Genomic DNA, 19,440 nt, shown 5'->3' with positions numbered 1-19,440 from the left:
AAAACAAATCAATAAGAAACGCACATTTGCGAAAGCTATCATAGCCGCACATAAAAATGCGCGATTGCAAACAAATAAGCACCAAACAGGTGTCCGCATGGCGCATGAACGGCTATCCTGGAAGTCCGTCATCACGTGCGCGCGCACCCGGAAGTGGTTGTGGGGAGTGTAAGTGGATGACAAGTGGTTGGAGGTTTTGTGTTGGTTGAAAATTTTGATAACCTTATTGGCATTTGGACATGGCGAGAGCACAGTTCTCAACTGAGGAGATGATCCTTATATGTACAGTAACTGTGGCCATTGCAAATGTTAATAACATGTGAGGGACAGGTAATTGCAATTTTGTGGGTGGGGCTTAGCAGAATCTCACTTGGTGCACATGCTACTTATCTGTACATTAGCTCCTGGGTATTGATGGGTCAATGATATTAACCACTTGCCTACTGGGTACTCCTACCCCCTTCCTGTCCTGGCCAATTTTCATCTTTCTGCACTGTTACCCTTTGAATGACAATTGTGCGGTCATGCCACATTGTACCCATCTTAAATTTATATCAGTTTTTTCAGACAAATAGAGCTTTCTTTGGGTGGTATTGACTTGCTGCTGTGTGTTTTACTTTTTGCTCGATAAACCACAAAATAGCTCATAATGAATAAAAGTCTGTTTATATTATAACATTTGGTAAACTGGTAATTTAGCAACACTGATGTGCGTTGATGAGGCAGCACTGGTGGGTGGCACTGCTGGCCACAGGTGGGCGGAACTGTTGGGTGGCACTGGTGGGCACTGATCATCGGGGCCGACCCCTGCTTTGATAACTGCTGGTTCTCGGCAGTACTTTCCACACATTCTGACAGCGTGATGAAAGTGCAGCCAAGACCCGGCAAATGCATTTCCCGGTGACCAGCGTGTCATTGGACATGGCTGATCACATGGTAAAAAGCCGCTGTGATTGGCCTTTACCACATCACGTGATCAGCTGTGTCCTTAGGACACAGCAATCACGGAGAGCGCGTTCTGCCAGGATGTCATATGACACCCTCCCAGAGCTGCCTGGATGCAGTGTAGCGTTATTCGGCTATCTGCGGTCGCCCAATAGGTAACCAGCTAGGCCTTCATGGCTAATCTTTGAATATCTGGACATGTATACTGCGTATAATGCATTACATTCTACAATGTGTTGGTGTACATGGTATTACAGTGTGCAATGCGTTGCTGGATTCTGCATGACAGTGGACAGCGTATCACAGTGTGCAATGCGTAGCTCCATCCTGCATGACAGTGTACAGTGCATTACAGTCTACAATGTGTGGGTGTATACGGTATCACAGTGTGCAATGCGTTGCTCCATCCTGCATGACAGTGTACAGTGCATTACAGTCTACAATGTGTGGGTGTACACGGTATCACAGTGTGCAATGCATTTCTCCATCCTGCATGACAGTGTACAGTGCATTACAGTCTACAATGTGTGGGTGTACACGGTATTACAGTGTATTACAGTGTGCAATGCGTTGTACACTGCAGTGTGCACTAAAGCATTTTACACTCATGCACTGTACACACTAAAGCATTTTACACTCATGCACTGTACACACTAAAGCATTTTACACTCATGCACTGTACACACTAACGCATTTGACATTTTTAGTGTGCAATGCGTTAGTGTGCAATGCCTTGGACAGTACAATACATGTGCATACCCTGAAAAAGGGTCCTGCACATTTTTGGCCCGGATGCGGTGCAATTTGAGGTGTGCAAAATGTTTGTCTCTAATTGCAACACACACAAATTGCATGTGATTTGCCCAGGAGTGCGGTGTTAGACCACAATGCATGTATGTGAAGCCAGAATAAAAGGATGTGGATTTTGTCTACTTTTACTTGCGCATGTTAACATTATGTAAGTGCATTTTTCTTCTGTTTAACATGCTATAGAAATGCAACATGCATTTGGATGTAGTGTTTTTGTATGTGCATTTTGGAAGTATTCTAAACACACAAGAGGATGATGATGAAAAAGAAGAAGAGGATGATGATGAAGAAGAAGAAGAAGAGGATGATGATGAAGAAGAAGAGGATGATGATGAAGAAGAAGAAGAAGGATGAAAAATGAGAGGAATTCCAGTATGGCAAAAAGTGTCCCTGCAGAGAGCTCCGCTATTTCTTTGACAGTTCCTTGACATTTACAGCGGTTGCAACATTGTATCTATTTGTTTCCGAATAAAAACATCTGTATCCTAAATGGATACAAATAGATACATTGTTGCAACCGCTGTAAATGTCAAGGAACTGTCAAAGAAATAGCGGAGCTCTCTGCAGAGACACTTTTTGCCGGCTGTAGACGGGGTGAAAATCGGCCGATTTTTTTTTTTACCATTGTTGGTAACGTCGGCCGCTTGAACAACCAATTTTTCATTTTTCAAAAGAAAAATCGGCCGTTTTTCTCCCCGTCTATGGCCTGCATAAGCATTAGTGTGCCTGGGGGAGGGGGGACCTTTGGCCTTTCCAAACACAGTAGATGCTCCAAGAATGTTTCCTTGAACTCTTGAAATGGTTAAAAAGGAAAGACACTCTAGATAGCCTGCACTGAGAATTGACTGTCATGATGACGTGTCAATGATTATTTGCTCTCATTTTTCAGGAGTGGTACTGCTTGCGGTTGAAGCTGGTAGAAATCCACCTTCACGTCCTCCACTCACCTTCACTCGTGGCCAGTGGATATTTTGTGGCCGCAGGCAAGAACTGGCATCGAGGACCTGCATAATGACCCTGGCATGCCAGAGGTGGTTTGGAAGCAGCACAGCAATTTGACCATCCCTTTCCTCTATGTTGGTTTTAGGGGTGCAGAATTGCTTCTCGTTCGTGAACGGACTGTCGCCGGATATCAGAGTCCCCATATTTTCAAGATATGTTTTAGCCATGTTGGCTTATTTTTATGTTATTTTCCAAGTGTGTCGCACCTAACCGCACAGTAGTGTGGTGCCATGCGTATTTGTGGCTGTGAATGGGGCTGTTTTTAATAGACGTGTGTAGGTGCAACAACGTTTTCATCATGGTACCTGCGCACATCTACATAGGGCATTGCATTTCTCTGCTGTGCTGGAAAATGTGTGTTCTTGCATGCGTTTCTGCACCACCAATGGTGTGAACAAGTCCTAAGGGCTGGTTCACACTATAGAAACAGTCTAGATGTGTTCCTGATGGGTTTTTTTCATGCCCTTTTGGCATGCATGTTTAGTGTGTTCCAGTACATTTTGAATGCGTTTTGGACATGTTTACATTGCATTTTTATATCCCTTCCACTTATTTTTTTCTATTTTCTTTGTATTCAATGTAGTTAGGGACATGTGCGTTTTAGTACATTCAAGGACGTTTCAATGTGTTCCAGTACAGTTCTGTGCAGAAACAATGCAGCGTGGTCAACTTTGTTTACAGCACCTGCAATGCACTGAAAATGCAAGCGCTGATGTGAACTATGACATTGACAACCATATAACCTTCTTTCTGTGCGTTTGTGATGCCGAAAAAGCAACTGAAACACATGTAGTGTGAACTGGCCCTAAAGGTTATTAGAGGTCAGGGAACGGGACTGACCAGGAATTGTGAATTCAATCAGACTAGTGGTGAGATACAATCAGCAATTGTATAATAATGTGAGATCTGAGCTGTAGCTGATAGAAAATGAGACACATTCACTTGATCAGTAAATAGATAGTTAAAGAGTGGGGCGGTGATCCATAGATTTGCATATGGGACAGGTGATGATGGGGTGGGGGAGGGGGTCAAGTTGTATAAGGAGACAGATTTAAAAGAGAAAAATGTTACAATGAAATATACACAACATGAAACTTGCACATTTCCTAATTGGCAGAAGAGTACATTCATCCACTTTCTAGTCATTAGGCAAAATCATAATTGTTTGATCAATATTCCTGGCACTGACACAACCCAGAAAATTGATCTCCATTTTTTAGGATGTAGCCATGACTGGGATTAGAACCCATGACCCAAGTGCTGTAAGTGCTGAGCTCTAACCACTAAACCACTGTGGGAGACACAGTTTGAGCTATAATGTAGAATAGTTACATTGTTTAAAAATGATAGAGCGAGCTGGTCGCTGATATAGACTAGTAAAATGGTATTACACAAGAAAAATATAACCACGAACAGTAGTGCATGAACTCGTGAAAGGTCATCCACCCCTGTGACAGTGTACTACACTATTGAGCACCTTTCTGGCTCCTGTGGCTGAGCTAATTCCTCCCCAGGACCATTTGGGCACCCACCCTGATGGATGGATGGATGGAGCTGGATGACTAACCCATAACTGCCAGCATACCGCTGCACCCCCAGATGTGTGATGTGTATAACCCATGCACATTAATACTTTTGTTCTGGTGAGTGTAGACCAGTCCCAAGGGTGGTTTACCTTTCACAAGTTCATGCACTACTGTCCGTCACGGAGAGACCACACGTGCCATTCATAGGCACTCTCTGAGTTGGTACTCTCACACCAAGGACATTCCATTATTCAGGAATGATTCTATGAACTTATTTTAGCACCATTTACAATATTACATCATTGTTGCAATTCTTTGCACTTTTTGGTTTTTACATGCGTTCATTATTGATCACATGCATTTATAGCGCTGCACTTGTCTTTACCATAGAATAGTTATGTGATTAAAGAGAATGAAGATATATAATTATATTGGGAAATTAGAAGTATATAAATTATTTGAGATATAAGTGTGAAAATGTTTAACATTTGAGTACAGAATGTATGACATTCATTAGTAAATGCATTAGTTTCCTGATCATTTTGGAGACACAGCAAGAAAAGAAATAGAAGAAAATAGAAAATTCTAATACAGGTATACTATTTATTACATTCTAAGAATTCTTTTGCCATCATAAGAACGCCAATATCAATAAAGCCCGCGCTTGTGCACCATCTAGCGAACATATCCGGTATTGCACCTAAAAATGTGCCAGTGATAGCAAAGTAGTCAATAGACGCTCGTCAATGAGCTTGCTAGACGCTGGTCAGACGACTGATTGATTGACCGGAGTCTGCCTGAATGGTCAGTCTCTGCTATTACACTCACATCTTAGTGAATCAGGGCCTTTGTGTCTAACTTGTTCGCCACCCCTGATATAGTGTGTATATATAGTGTGTGTATATAGTGTGTGTATATAGTGTGTATATAGTGTGTATATATAGTGTGTGTATATAGTGTGTGTATATAGTGTGTGTATATAGTGTGTGTATATAGTGTGTATATAGAGTGTGTGTATATATAGTGTGTATATAGTGTATGTATATAGTTTGTATATAGTGTGTGTATAAAGTGTATGAATAGTGTATGTATATAGTGTGTATATAGAGTGTGTATATAGTGTGTATATAGTGTGTATATAGTGTGTGTATATAGTGTATATAGTGTGTATATAGTGTGTGTATATAGTGTGTATATAGTGTGTATATATAGTGTGTATATAGTGTGTGTATAGTGTGTATATAGTGTATATAGTGTGTATATATAGTGTATATAGTGTGTGTATATAGTGTGTGTATATAGTGTGTGTATATAGTGTGTATATATAGTGTGTATATAGTGTGTATATATAGTGTATATAGTGTGTATATATAGTGTGTATATAGTGTGTATATAGTGTGTGTATATAGTGTATGTATATAGTGTGTGTATATAGTGTGTATATAGTGTGTATATAGTGTGTGTATATAGTGTGTATATAGTGTGTGTATATAGTGTGTATATAGTGTGTGTATATAGTGTATGTATATAGTGTGTGTATATAGTGTGTATATATAGTGTGTGTATATAGTGTGTATATAGTGTGTGTATATAGTGTGTGTATATAGTGTGTATATAGTGTGTATATATAGTGTGTATATAGTGTGTATATAGTGTGTATATAGTGTGTATATATAGTGTGTATATAGTGTGTATATAGTGTGTATATAGTGTGTGTATATAGTGTGTGTATATAGTGTGTGTATATAGTGTGTATATATAGTGTGTATATAGTGTGTATATATAGTGTATATAGTGTGTATATATAGTGTGTGTATATAGTGTGTATATAGTGTGTATATAGTGTGTGTATATAGTGTATGTATATAGTGTGTGTATATAGTGTGTATATAGTGTGTGTATATAGTGTGTATATAGTGTGTATATAGTGTGTGTATATAGTGTGTATATAGTGTGTGTATATAGTGTGTATATAGTGTGTGTATATAGTGTGTATATAGTGTGTATATATAGTGTGTATATAGTGTGTATATAGTGTGTATATAGTGTGTATATATAGTGTGTATATAGTGTGTATATAGTGTGTATATAGTGTGTGTATATAGTGTATATATAGTGTGTATATAGTGTGTATATAGTGTATATATAGTGTGTATATAGTGTGTATATAGTGTGTATATAGTGTGTATATAGTGTGTGTATATAGTGTATATATAGTGTGTATATAGTGTGTATATATAGTGTATATATAGTGTGTATATAGTGTGTGTATATAGTGTGTATATATAGTGTGTATATAGTGTGTGTATATAGTGTGTATATAGTGTGTATATATAGTGTGTATATAGTGTGTATATAGTGTGTGTATAGTGTATATATAGTGTGTATATAGTGTATATATAGTGTGTATATATAGTGTGTATATATAGTGTGTGTATAGTGTATATATAGTGTGTATATAGTGTGTATATATAGTGTGTGTATAGTGTATATATAGTGTGTATATAGTGTGTATATATAGTGTGTATATATAGTGTGTATATAGTGTGTATATATAGTGTGTATATATAGTGTATATATAGTGTGTGTATAGTGTATATATAGTGTGTATATAGTGTGTATATAGTGTGTATATATAGTGTGTATATATAGTGTGTATATATAGTGTGTATATATAGTGTATATATAGTGTGTGTATAGTGTATATATAGTGTGTATACTGTATATAGTGTGTGTGTATAGTGTGTATATATAGTGTGTGTATACAGTGTGTGTATATAGTGTGTATATAGTGTGTGTATAGTGTGTGTATATAGTGTGTATAGTGTATTGTCAGCAGTATTCTGTGGTCCGGATAAGCCCCTCCTCCCTGTATATAATCCGGTATATAAGAGGCGTCCATAGGGTCACTCACCTCTCCGGTCAGCGGTGACGCTCTGGATGCCATCGTAGTTGTGTACACAGTGGCCCTGATTCACTAAGATGTGAGTGTAATAGCAGAGACTGACCATTCAGGCAGACTCCGGTCAATCAATCAGTCGTCTGACCAGCGTCTAGCAAGCTCATTGACGAGCGTCTATTGACTACTTTGCTATCACTGGCACATTTTTAGGTGCAATACCGGATATGTTCGCTAGATGGCGCACAAGCGCGGGCTTTATTTACATTGGCGTTTTCATGATGGCAAAAGAATTCTTAGAATGTTATAAATACACCTGTACACCTGTATTAGAATTTTCTATTTTCTTCTATTTATTTTCTTGCTGTGTCTCCAAAATGATCAGGAAACTAATGCATTTACTAATGAATGTCAAACATTCTGTACTCAAATGTTAAACATTTACACACTTATATCTCAAATAATTTATATACTTCTAATTTCCCAATATAATTATATATCTTCATTCTCTTTAATCACGTAACTATTCTATGGTAAAGACAAGTGCAGCGCTATAAATGCATGTGATCAATAATGAACGCATGTAAAAACCAAAAAGTGCAAAGAATTGCAACAATGATGTAATATTGTAAATGGTGCTAAAATAAGTTCATAGAATCATTCCTGAATAATGGAATGTCCTTCGTGTGAGAGTACCAACTCAGAGAGTGCCTATGAATGGCACGTGTGGTCTCTCCGTGACGGACAGTAGTGCATGAACTCGTGAAAGGTAAACCACCCTTGGGACTGGTCTACACTCACCAGAACAAAAGTATTAATGTGCATGGGTTATACACATCACACATCTGGGGGTGCAGCGGTATGCTGGCAGTTATGGGTTAGTCATCCAGCTCCATCCATCCATCCATCAGGGTGGGTGCCCAAATGGTCCTGGGGAGGAATTAGCTCAGCCACAGGAGCCAGAAAGGTGCTCAATAGTGTAGTACACTGTCACAGGGGTGGATGACCTTTCACGAGTTCATGCACTACTGTTCGTGGTTATATTTATCTTGTGTAATACCATTTTACTAGTCTATATCAGTGACCAGCGCTCGCTTTATCATTTTCAAACAATGTAACTATTCTACATTATAACTCAAACTGTGTCTCCCACAGTGGTTTAGTGGTTAGAGCTCAGAACTTACAGCACTTGGGTCATGGGTTCTAATCCCGGTCATGGCTACATCCTAAAAAATGGAGATCAATTTTCTGGGTTGTGTCAGTGCCAGGAATATTGATCAAACAATTATGATTTTGCCTAATGACTAGAAAGTGGATGAATGTACTCTTCTGCCAATTAGGAAATGTGCAAGTTTCATGCCGTGTATATTTCATTGTAACATTTTTCTCTTTTAAATCTGTCTCCTTATACAACTTGACCCCCTCCCCCACCCCGCCATCACCTGTCCCATATGCAAATCTATGGATCACCGCCCCACTCTTTAACGATCTATTTACTGATCAAGTGAATGTGTCTCATTTTCTTTCAGCTACAGCTCAGATCTCACATTATTATACAATTGCTGATTGTATCTCACCACTAGTCTGATTGAATTCACAATTCCTGGTCAGTCCCGTTCCCTGACCTCTAATAAACTTTAGGGCCAGTTCACACTACATGTGTTTCAGTTGCTTTTTCGGCATCACAAACGCACAGAAAGAAGGTTATATGGTTGTCAATGTCATAGTTCACATCAGCACTTGCATTTTCAGTGCATTGCAGGTGCTGTAAACAAAGTTGACCACGCTGCATTGTTTCTGCACAGAACTGTACTGGAACACATTGAAACGTCCTTGAATGTACTAAAACGCACATGTCCCTAACTACATTGAATACAAAGAAAATAGAAAAAAATAAGTGGAAGGGATATAAAAATGCAATGTAAACATGTCCAAAACGCATTCAAAATGTACTGGAACACACTAAACATGCATGCCAAAAGGGCATGAAAAAAACCCATCAGGAACACATCTAGACTGTTTCTATAGTGTGAACCAGCCCTTAGGACTTGTTCACACCATTGGTGGTGCAGAAACGCATGCAAGAACACACATTTTCCAGCACAGCAAAGAAATGCAATGCCCTATGTAGATGTGCGCAGGTACCATGATGAAAACGTTGTTGCACCTACACATGTCTATTAAAAACAGCCCCATTCACAGCCACAAATACGCATGGCACCACACTACTGTGCGGTTAGGTGCGACACACTTGGAAAATAACATAAAAATAAGCCAACATGGCTAAAACATATCTTGAAAATATGGGGACTCTGATATCCGGCGACAGTCCGTTCACGAACGAGAAGCAATTCTGCACCCCTAAAACCAACATAGAGGAAAGGGATGGTCAAATTGCTGTGCTGCTTCCAAACCACCTCTGGCATGCCAGGGTCATTATGCAGGTCCTCGATGCCAGTTCTTGCCTGCGGCCACAAAATATCCACTGGCCACGAGTGAAGGTGAGTGGAGGACGTGAAGGTGGATTTCTACCAGCTTCAACCGCAAGCAGTACCACTCCTGAAAAATGAGAGCAAATAATCATTGACACGTCATCATGACAGTCAATTCTCAGTGCAGGCTATCTAGAGTGTCTTTCCTTTTTAACCATTTCAAGAGTTCAAGGAAACATTCTTGGAGCATCTACTGTGTTTGGAAAGGCCAAAGGTCCCCCCCTCCCCCAGGCACACTAATGCTTATGCAGGCCATAGACGGGGAGAAAAACAGCCGATTTTTCTTTTAAAAAATGAAAAATTGGTTGTTCAAGCGGCCGACGTTACCAGCAATGGTAAAAAAAAAAAATCGGCCGATTTTCATCCCGTCTACAGCCGGCAAAAAGTGTCTCTGCAGAGAGCTCCGCTATTTCTTTGACAGTTCCTTGACATTTACAGCGGTTGCAACAATGTATCTATTTGTATCCATTTAGGATACAGATGTTTTTATTCGGAAACAAATAGATACAATGTTGCAACCGCTGTAAATGTCAAGGAACTGTCAAAGAACTAGCGGAGCTCTCTGCAGGGACACTTTTTGCCATACTGGAATTCCTCTCATTTTTCATCCTCTTCTTCTTCTTCATCATCATCCTCTTCTTCTTTTTCATCATCATCCTCTTCTTCTTCATCCTCTTCTTCTTCATCATCTTCATCCTCTTCTTCTTCATCCTCTTGATCATCATCATCCTCTTCTTCTTCTTCATCATCATCATCCTCTTCTTCTTCTTCATCATCATCCTCCTCTTCATCATCATCTTCTTCTTCTTCATCATCATCCTCTTCTTCTTCATCATCATCCTGTTGTGGGCTTTTGAATCATGTCTCAAGAATATGACTTTTATCAAGACATAATGTTATATGGCAAACAGCTCAGCATAACCGGATGTTAAGAGTTAATTTTGTCTTGGTTGAACCTTCAAGAATTCTAGTTAAAGAACTGGAGGGAACGGGGGAAGTAAGACTTTTCCAAGACAATGGGACTGTTTGAACTGTCAACAAGGACTATTTGTATATGGAGGTTGAGAAGAATGCACCTACAGAAAGTCAAACACATAGGACTTTGACTTGTAAACATTTCAACAATAATGAGACGGGAACTCAACTGTTTGAAAGCTTAACCAAAACCTGTAGAGTGTGATGAACCAACAGACCTCTGAAACTATTACCATATACTATTGTTCACCAAGGGTGAAAGCATTAACAGATGTTTACCATGAGTCCAATACAAGGGCCAGGCAAATAGAGATTTTTTTTCCCTACACAGAGGAAATGTTGATGCTGAAACAAAGAGGTGAAATTCAGGACATTTAAGTCTAAAAGTTCACTGTATATCATTATAAAAATGTACTACAAAAACAGATTATAAATAAGATGTCATAGACTTTAAACACCACTAAATACTCAGCAATGGGAACTATATATCACTAACTTGAGTATTGAGATGATGGGAAGTAAGATGTATTATAAACTAGCATTAGTTACATGTCTTATCAGGAAACAAACAGGATGGTATTTCAAGTAGGAATAACTGAATATACACCTATATTCCATGGTCCCTATTTAGAATATCATAGGTATGATCACTGCTATATCTGGAAAGAGCCGTATATTTTATTCCTGAAATTACCTGAAGATTCCACCCAAGGTATGAGTCATCTCAAATACTCACATTGTTCTGTGATACATGACCGCCACCTGGCGGGCAGGTGAGAAATAGCTTATGTACACACATTTCTCAACTAGCCAATCAGGAAGCCTGGTGGGAAGGTATCTTAGAACAATGGACTAGTGGATATAAAAAGCCCATGTGCTTTAACATAAAAAAAAACCTCATAAAAAAAAGAACCCTCATAAAGACCTCATGGAAAGACCTGACATCTGAAGAAGATCTCTGCTGAAATAATTACTCTTCCATCTTTTCAAACTTCCTAAAACTTTAAACCTCTAATCTTATAACCTCCTACATTCTCCCCTACTGAGAATCTTTCACTTGCCCTATATATCAGTCTAAAGGCGTTCCACTGCCAGCTAAATCCACGGGAGAGCTGCCTAGTCTGAATTCCGGGAGTGGTGAGATGTTTATTTGATTTTGTATTAATTATTTCCTCTGTTGTGTAGAATCATAAAAATTACCTTAGTGTATTACAACAATATTGGGTAGTTAGATATATGTAGTCAGATACTGTGTTACTGTAAAAAATTGTTTATTGCCATATTATAAATTTTTCCATATTTCATAATTTATTGAATATTAATAACCAGAGTATCACATATCAAGGGCTTACTTCTTGCAATCCTATGGCCACGGCGTGTAAGAATATAACCTTTGAGATATTCGAAATTATTAATTATTAATAAATTTAATAAATATCATATCATTTAAAATTTGTGATTGATGTAATTAGTTAGAGACCTTATGATTGTGTCTTACATTGGTAGGATATATTTTTGATTGTGTGTACCAATATTCATTTATCACCAGTCTTTTGTGTTTTGTGTTAATATATATATAATTTTTGTACATAAATAAATTTTTATATTTATCTATTATAAGGCAAATTTTGTGTGTATGGTACGAAATCATATTGGCTAAAAGAATTCAAGGTATAATAATAAGTGGTGATCGAATTATCAAGGTGTCCAAATTATTGGTTTACTAAATATTTGCCGTATTTTAACGGCTGGAGGCACTGTAATATTTCATCTAAGGGAAAGGGACACGCCCTTTATAAATAATATATATCCTTACATAAACCACCACAACATAAATTTGGAGGCACTGCTGAGATCCATAGAAATCGTACCATAACACAAAACGCACTGGTGATTGTATATTTGTACACGTTGTCAAACATATATTTGGTATCAAAATGGCATCCAGTAATCACGGATCCACCTCTTCCAATCATAACGAGGAAAATATGGCGGCCCAAGGTATTGAGGAAGAAACTCTGAAGCCAGCCCGGAAAGCTGCCGGTGCTTGGCAGAAGTATGTTGAATGTGGAGTAATAGATTATCTCCGCAAGAGATTAGGTCTGGGGGATAGCAATAATGAATTTGTGGATGAAGAGAAAAAACAGGCTATGAGCACCTTTGAGGACTTGTTCAACCAAAAGGGCCAGGTTGTTGGGTTTTTAATAGCATTTGCTGGAGCAGAAAGTGATAGAGGCCGTGACAGACTTCTCCTAGAAGCTTGGCCCATGTTATGGTTCATGACCGCTGGAGCTGCCCAGCGGACCATGACTCTAAGGGAAGAGTTGTCAGAGGCCCACCTCTTGTTAGAAAGCAAAAATCAGGACATTGAGTCTTTGAAAGGGAAGCTTGGTCATGCCGGTATTCGTTTAGACGAATCCGAGAAACATTATGATAGATTGGTCGGAGACTTTCGAAGTGCTCAGGACCTGTATGAAAGAAACTTTCAGGAGTTAAAACAACTTCAAGAGAAGTATCAGGACTTAAAAGATGAGGTAGAATACTTCAGATCAGAGAGGTTATCTCCTGTCAAAATTAAAGTTCACCCAGGGGATAAGCATGACCAGTCAGAACTTACCTTGATAAAATCTGAGCAGAAAACTCTGGAGGAGCAGATCATGAGGTTGACGGCCCAAATAAATTCTGGGGTCCGAAACCGGACCAACCCAGGCAAGCAGGAGGCTGATGAGCGGAGATACCCGCATCACAGCGAAGTATCTGATAGTGAGGCAGGGTCAGAATATAGGTCACCTCCTAAGCTGTCAAGATACACTCCAGAGCGCTCTGAAGGAAAATATGAGGTTTCATATAGGCAGGAATGGAAATCCCAGGGGTCATTCAGGAGATATGACACCCCAAAGGTCATTAAGTTCCTGAAGGACACTGTTCCTATGTTTTCTAAGAAAGGGTCCCTTGAAATCACCGAACACATGAAAACGTATGAACAGACGTTGGAGATTCTGGGCATTAGAGATGACCACACCAAAATAGAATTGCTGCCTTGGGTGTTTGAGGAGAAATACCGGCAATTCTTTGAGACCTTGAGGGCCTATTCCAATCAGTCCTGGAGAGAGGTTAAACATAAGTGCCACATGGAATTTGGGCCTTATAAAACTGTAACCTCTGCCAAGGCTGCGGCCTACAATTTAAAGTGTGGTCCTCACCAAAGCCCTGCAGAATTTCTGGCTGTCCTCAGAAATGCCTATTTCCTGGCTGAAAAGGATCCCAATCCTAACCAGCCAGAATTCAAGACACTATTCTATGAAGCATTACCTGCTTACATAAAATTGGGACTTGCAAAGGATTACAGAAAGGGATGCTCTCTTGACTGGTTGGTGAGAGAGAGTGACTATTTATTCTCGATCCAACAGTCCAGTGAGGGCGGGATAAAAAGAGAACCTAAAAATAGCCCCAAGATAGTAGCAGCCACTACCGTTTCCCCTCCAAATCCAAATTTGCAGGCAGAGAAGAAATCATATGCGGAAGTAGTCCGTGGGGGTAAAACCAATGGTTCCCCTAGATTTGTACCTCAAGCCCAGCAAGTGAAGGAGGTCCATAACTTTGCACCCCAAAACCAGTGGGTGAGAAAGGATAGACAAAAGCCAGGGAACTACGGTAGTGGAAGTGAGAAGAATAAAAAGTATGGTAAGGGCCAGTACAGTGATGAGAATCAAAGGAGGCAATGGTATCCTCAGAGGTTCTATTATCCTCGCCAAAACCAACATGGGAATTTTTATGGGAACCCCAATTTCAACAGGAACCATAATTACAATAAGAATCCCAATTTTAATAAAAACTCCGATTTCCAAAGATTTCCTCCACGCCAAGAACACCCTCAGGCTCAAAGGGGGGATACAGTACCCCAGGCTCCCTTTAATAACAGGGAGACCCCAAAACCTCAGAGAGAACAATGGCGTCGGGACCAGAGCAGTAGTTCTGACTCTGAGTCTCATTACCAGTCTCGTCCAAAATACAAGCGCAAGTATAGGAAAAGGGAGAATCAACAGAATGACTCCTCTGAGCGTATTGGACAAATAGAGGCACAGGTCAGCAAAATGGCTGAACAAATGGACAGGCTTGTCACTCAATTTCCATCCAATCCTTTTTTAGGAGCAGCTCCTGTGACCAACCAAGGGTCACAGAATTAACAGGCAACCAAGCCTTAAACCAACAGGGGAGAACACTGAGTCAAATGACAGGAGATGTGTGCCCCGTCCCTGACACGCCTACTAATGGAGAAGCTAGTTCTCAGGCAAAGGGGGACCAGTTGTTGGTTATTAATGATTCTCCTGTTTTTCAGTGTCCATCTATTGCCCCTAATATAGTCGCGGCATCGGAAGTCGTCGGGATTGACAAGCCAGACGGAGCACCAACTTCTAGTTGTGCTTCTGTCTTGAGACAGTCCAAGAATCCCACCAGGGAGGATAAGGGTAATGTGTCCACCACATGCGGTGAGATAAGAGCCAGTCATATGTTATTGAAGGGCCCACAGATCTTCAACCACACTAATTTCATGTGTGAGCTGACTGAATCTGATGGGAGATATTATGCCACGGTGCAGGTGCAGGATGCCAGTGATCTTTCGATTGTCGGCTTAATAGACACTGGATCCCAAGCAACCATCATGTCACAGGAACATTTTGACAAAGTGGCGAATGTCATGCCCACCAAGCCGAGACTTAAAAGTTTTGACAGCTCATTGATTGGTGTAGGTGGAGACCCTTTACAAGTCATGGGTACCGCCTGGCTTAAACTGAAACTGGGTAATAAGGAACTGAGACACCCCATCATCATTGCTAGCATATCACAGCACCACATGATAATTGGGATGGACTTCCTAAAAAGGCTGAACACCATAGTTGACTGCGTGAACCAAGTACTGTGGTCACAGGTAAATACCCCAATTAAATATGGGAAACTTAAAACTCCCCATTCCCGACAACACTGCCACCTGGTGGAAGAAAGGCCTGGATCATTAGAAATCCATTTCAGGAACAGCCAACTTCCTGATGTAACGGTTATCAAACCTGATGACCATAACCCTATCAGAAGAGATGAGGAACACATTTTTAGAATTCCCCAAGATAAAATAAAAGATATTTCCCTCCAAGATGACATCCTTACGATATCTTTTCATCAGGAGGATAAACCAAGAAAAGGGGGAGATCACACCCAATTCTTGACAGGTATTGAAAGGGTTAACAGCGACTTGTTTATCCCCATCCGGATAAATGGTCTTAATAGGTCAAAATATGCCAAACTAGATTTGAGACAGGAACACAGCTTTGTAAGCCATGGGTTGATAAAACACCTGACTGAAATGGAAATGATCCGTTTCTCCACACCTCAGCGTCATTGGATTTCAGACTCCCTTGATGACTCTGATGATCACAATTCAATGGCTAGGTGTCTCTTAAATGTCACTGTAGGAAACAAAACAGCCGCCCATGTGTTCCTAGTCTTGGATAATTCCCAAACTAAAATTTATTTTGGCAACGATGTATTACATCGCTTTGCAATGCAAGTCGACCTAATTAATGACTGTTTATGGAGTCGACTAAAGGAGGACCCCGAAAAATACCAAAATCTGGACTTAGCTTTAAAATCCCAGCAACAGATGCCTTATGCTGTTGAAGTCCAGGTAGCCCAAAAGATTACAATTCCTAAGGGCATAAATAATTTCATACTCCCCATCCAAGTTAAAAAGGGACAAAGACTGAAGGGGTCAGATGCATTAGTATGCCTCTCCCATAAAATGCAGGGGGAAGGACTGAACATTACACATACGCCCCTAGTCAACACACATCAATCCCCGATGTACATTTACATACATAATCTGTCCAATCAGGACATAGTCTTACCCAAAAAGACCCTTATTGGTCTAGCGGTAGAGACTGAATATTACACCTTTGGGGTCACTAACCAGGTGATTGGACTCATCCCCGATGAATATTTGTCGGAGGAACAATTAATTGAACAAACATTCCATTCATTCATTACCAGAGGGTATTTTCACCGTAGAGTCCATTTATCCATTCGATTCTAAAGATGGCACCTGTCGAATCGAAGAGACATCAATTGTCTTTGATCACCCAATCAAAGAACAAGAGTACCCCAAAGAACCTGGATGGCAGGAGAACACACACACACATCACATACCCAATGACCTCACCACAAAACTTGAAGAAGCATATGAGATCAGCCGGAAAGCTTTCCTGGATTCAAGGAGTTAGTGGAAGAGATGGTGGCCCTCGCCGACGCGTGTGCCAGTGATCTCGACCGACAATTGCTCCGAGAGCTTCTCCTTGAATTCCAAGAGATCTTTGCCAAGGATTCTTACGATTGTGGGACTACTGACCTACACATCGCTAGGATCCAAACAGATCCAGATGCCCCACCAGTATTCGTAAGACAGTATAGGTTACCATTAGCTTCCTATGAATCTCTAGCTGAGATTATCAGGAAGTTACATGAAAGGGGTATAATTAGGCCCATCCACAGCTCCTACAACCACCCGATCCTGGGTATTTTAAAACCCAATGGACAATGGCGTTTGTGCGCTGACCTCCGTCAGCTGAACAAACGTGTGTACATGTCAGGATGGCCGGTCCCATACATAGACCAGTGTCTAGCCCAGCTCCAAGGATCCCAGGTTTTCACAGCTTTGGATTGTGCACAGGGGTATTGGACCATAAAGGTGAGTGAGGAAGACCAATACAAACTGGCCTTCAGTTTTGGGAATCGACAATATTGTTGGGTGAGAATGCCTTTCGGATTCATAAATTCCGGACATGAATTTGCTGTGTTCATGCACAAGGCCATGCCAGACGCCTTCGAAAGGGGGACGTTGGCATATGTGGACGATATCCTGATCAAAAGTACAGATATGGCCAAACACATTACAGAACTTCGGCATGTCCTGGGCCAATTAAAAGCAGCAGGAGTTAAACTGTCCTTACAAAAAGCCCAGTGGTGTCGCACGAAGGTAAACTTCCTAGGCCATGAAGTTACTGCTGAAGGTTTGAACCCACAAAAGAAGAAAGTTGAGGCGGTTCTGAACTGTAAAGTCCCTACTAACCTTAAAGAATTGAGATCATTCCTAGGTATGGTAAACTACTCGCGTAAGTTTATTGATAATTACGCCAAGATAAGCAAGCCGTTGCTTCACCTACTGAAGAAGGATGTCGAATGGTCGTGGGGTAAGAAACAGGAGGACGCCATGAAGGAATTAAAGGAACGTCTCACACAAGCGCCGTGTCTCGGATATCCCGAAGGGGGTAAAAATTTCTATCTAGAGACAGGGTTTACGCAGGTAAGTATGAGTTCTGTTCTTTACCAGAAACGTGATGATGTCAGTAAGGTGATTGCCTATGCCAGTAAAACTTTGTCCCCGGTTGAAGTAAAGTTCAGTGACTGTGAAAAAGCTCTATTGTCCACCGTGTGGGCATTACAGAATTTCCGCAGTTACATTCAGGGAGAGAGAATCATTGTTGAAACGGCACACCAGCCTTTACAGTATTTAAAGAGTGAACGTATCAAGGGAGGAAATGTGTCTAATAGCCGCATCACTGCTTGGACTTTGTCTTTGCAAGGGTGGCCTCTTGAAATTCGGTATAAACAGAACAAGGAAAGTCCAGTAGCCCAGGGCCTAGCCGAGCTCCATGATTGTTCCGCAACTACGCCTGCTATGGAGGGCCCGGACACTGACTTTCTGGAAGAACAACTGTTCTCTCCCTACAAGGTTTACGATGAAGAATACTGTAAACAGCTGCCGTGTGTATATGTGGATGGTTGTGCTTTTCATCACAAGGATGGGGAACAGCTCCAACTAGTGGCAGGTATTGGAATCGTTTGGACCCAAGGTGTCACCCCAATTTCTGTGGGATACAAACTTGGACCAAAAAGCAGTCAGGTTGCTGAACTTACTGCAATTCTTAGAGCAGTTGAGATGGCTATAGAGTTCAACATCAGAGAGTGTGCCATCATAACCGATTCCAATTATGTCAGGAATAGTTTTGTGGAGTATTTCCCTAGGTGGAAGCGAAACAACATGAACAAGAGTAATCACAAACCCGTGAAACATGGTAAGCTCTTTTGTCACATCGATGAACTGGTAAGGTCCAATGATCTCACCCTGCACTTCAAGAAGACCAAAGGCCACTCCAAGGTTCTAGGTGCCGAGAAAGAAGGGAACGATCTGGCCGATTCTCTAGCCAAGGAAGGGGCAATCACCGGTGAACTGTTAGACATTGACCAATTTTTAGGTACCGTACAGGTTGAAGCTGTCACCAGGCAACAGGCCAGAACAGCTGGTGATCCGAATGCATTACAGTGGAGTCACGATTCTCCTAGTGAGGATTTAATTACTGCCCAAAAAGAAGACCCAATAATTGGCTTGTTTTATAGTCATATAGAAGATCCCAACCAAAATCCCATAAATAAGGAAGTATGTAGTGGGAAGGAGGATTTACGTATCTTAATGAAATCCAAATCCCAATTCTCTTTATACCAGGGATTGTTGATACGAACCTCAAAGGGTGGCGTACAACAATGGGTCGTCCCACTTAAATTTAGAGGTTTGATGCTACAGCATGCCCATGATGCTCCCACTTCCGGTCATCGTGGAGAGAAGATCACGTATGAGATCCTGCGGGATTATGCCTACTGGCCTCATATGTTACGTGATGTGAAGGAGTACTGCCAAGGTTGCCTAATATGTCCCCAATTTCAACCTACCAAGCCAACTCACAGA

At 40.7% G+C, this 19,440-nt stretch overlaps 1 protein-coding gene across 1 annotated transcript in view; it reads right to left on the bottom strand.

Annotated features, from left to right (window-relative positions):
* LOC149441564 (H-2 class II histocompatibility antigen, E-S beta chain-like) overlaps positions 1-19,440 on the bottom strand; it is a 146,180-nt gene that overhangs the window by 67,874 nt on the left and 58,866 nt on the right. Inside the window, exon 3 of the mRNA XM_089657160.1 lies at positions 7,198-7,248. Within this exon, the coding sequence (XP_089513286.1) occupies positions 7,198-7,248 (51 nt within the window). The remainder of the gene's footprint in view (positions 1-7,197; positions 7,249-19,440) is intronic.

Source organism: Staurois parvus, unplaced genomic scaffold, assembly GCF_062004578.1.
Source record: "Staurois parvus isolate SC_StPar_1 unplaced genomic scaffold, SC_StPar_1.0 ptg000973l, whole genome shotgun sequence".
NCBI classification, from domain to species: domain Eukaryota; kingdom Metazoa; phylum Chordata; class Amphibia; order Anura; family Ranidae; genus Staurois; species Staurois parvus.
Note: the sequence above shows the minus strand (reverse complement) of the source record. Positions and strands in the feature narration are given on the sequence as shown.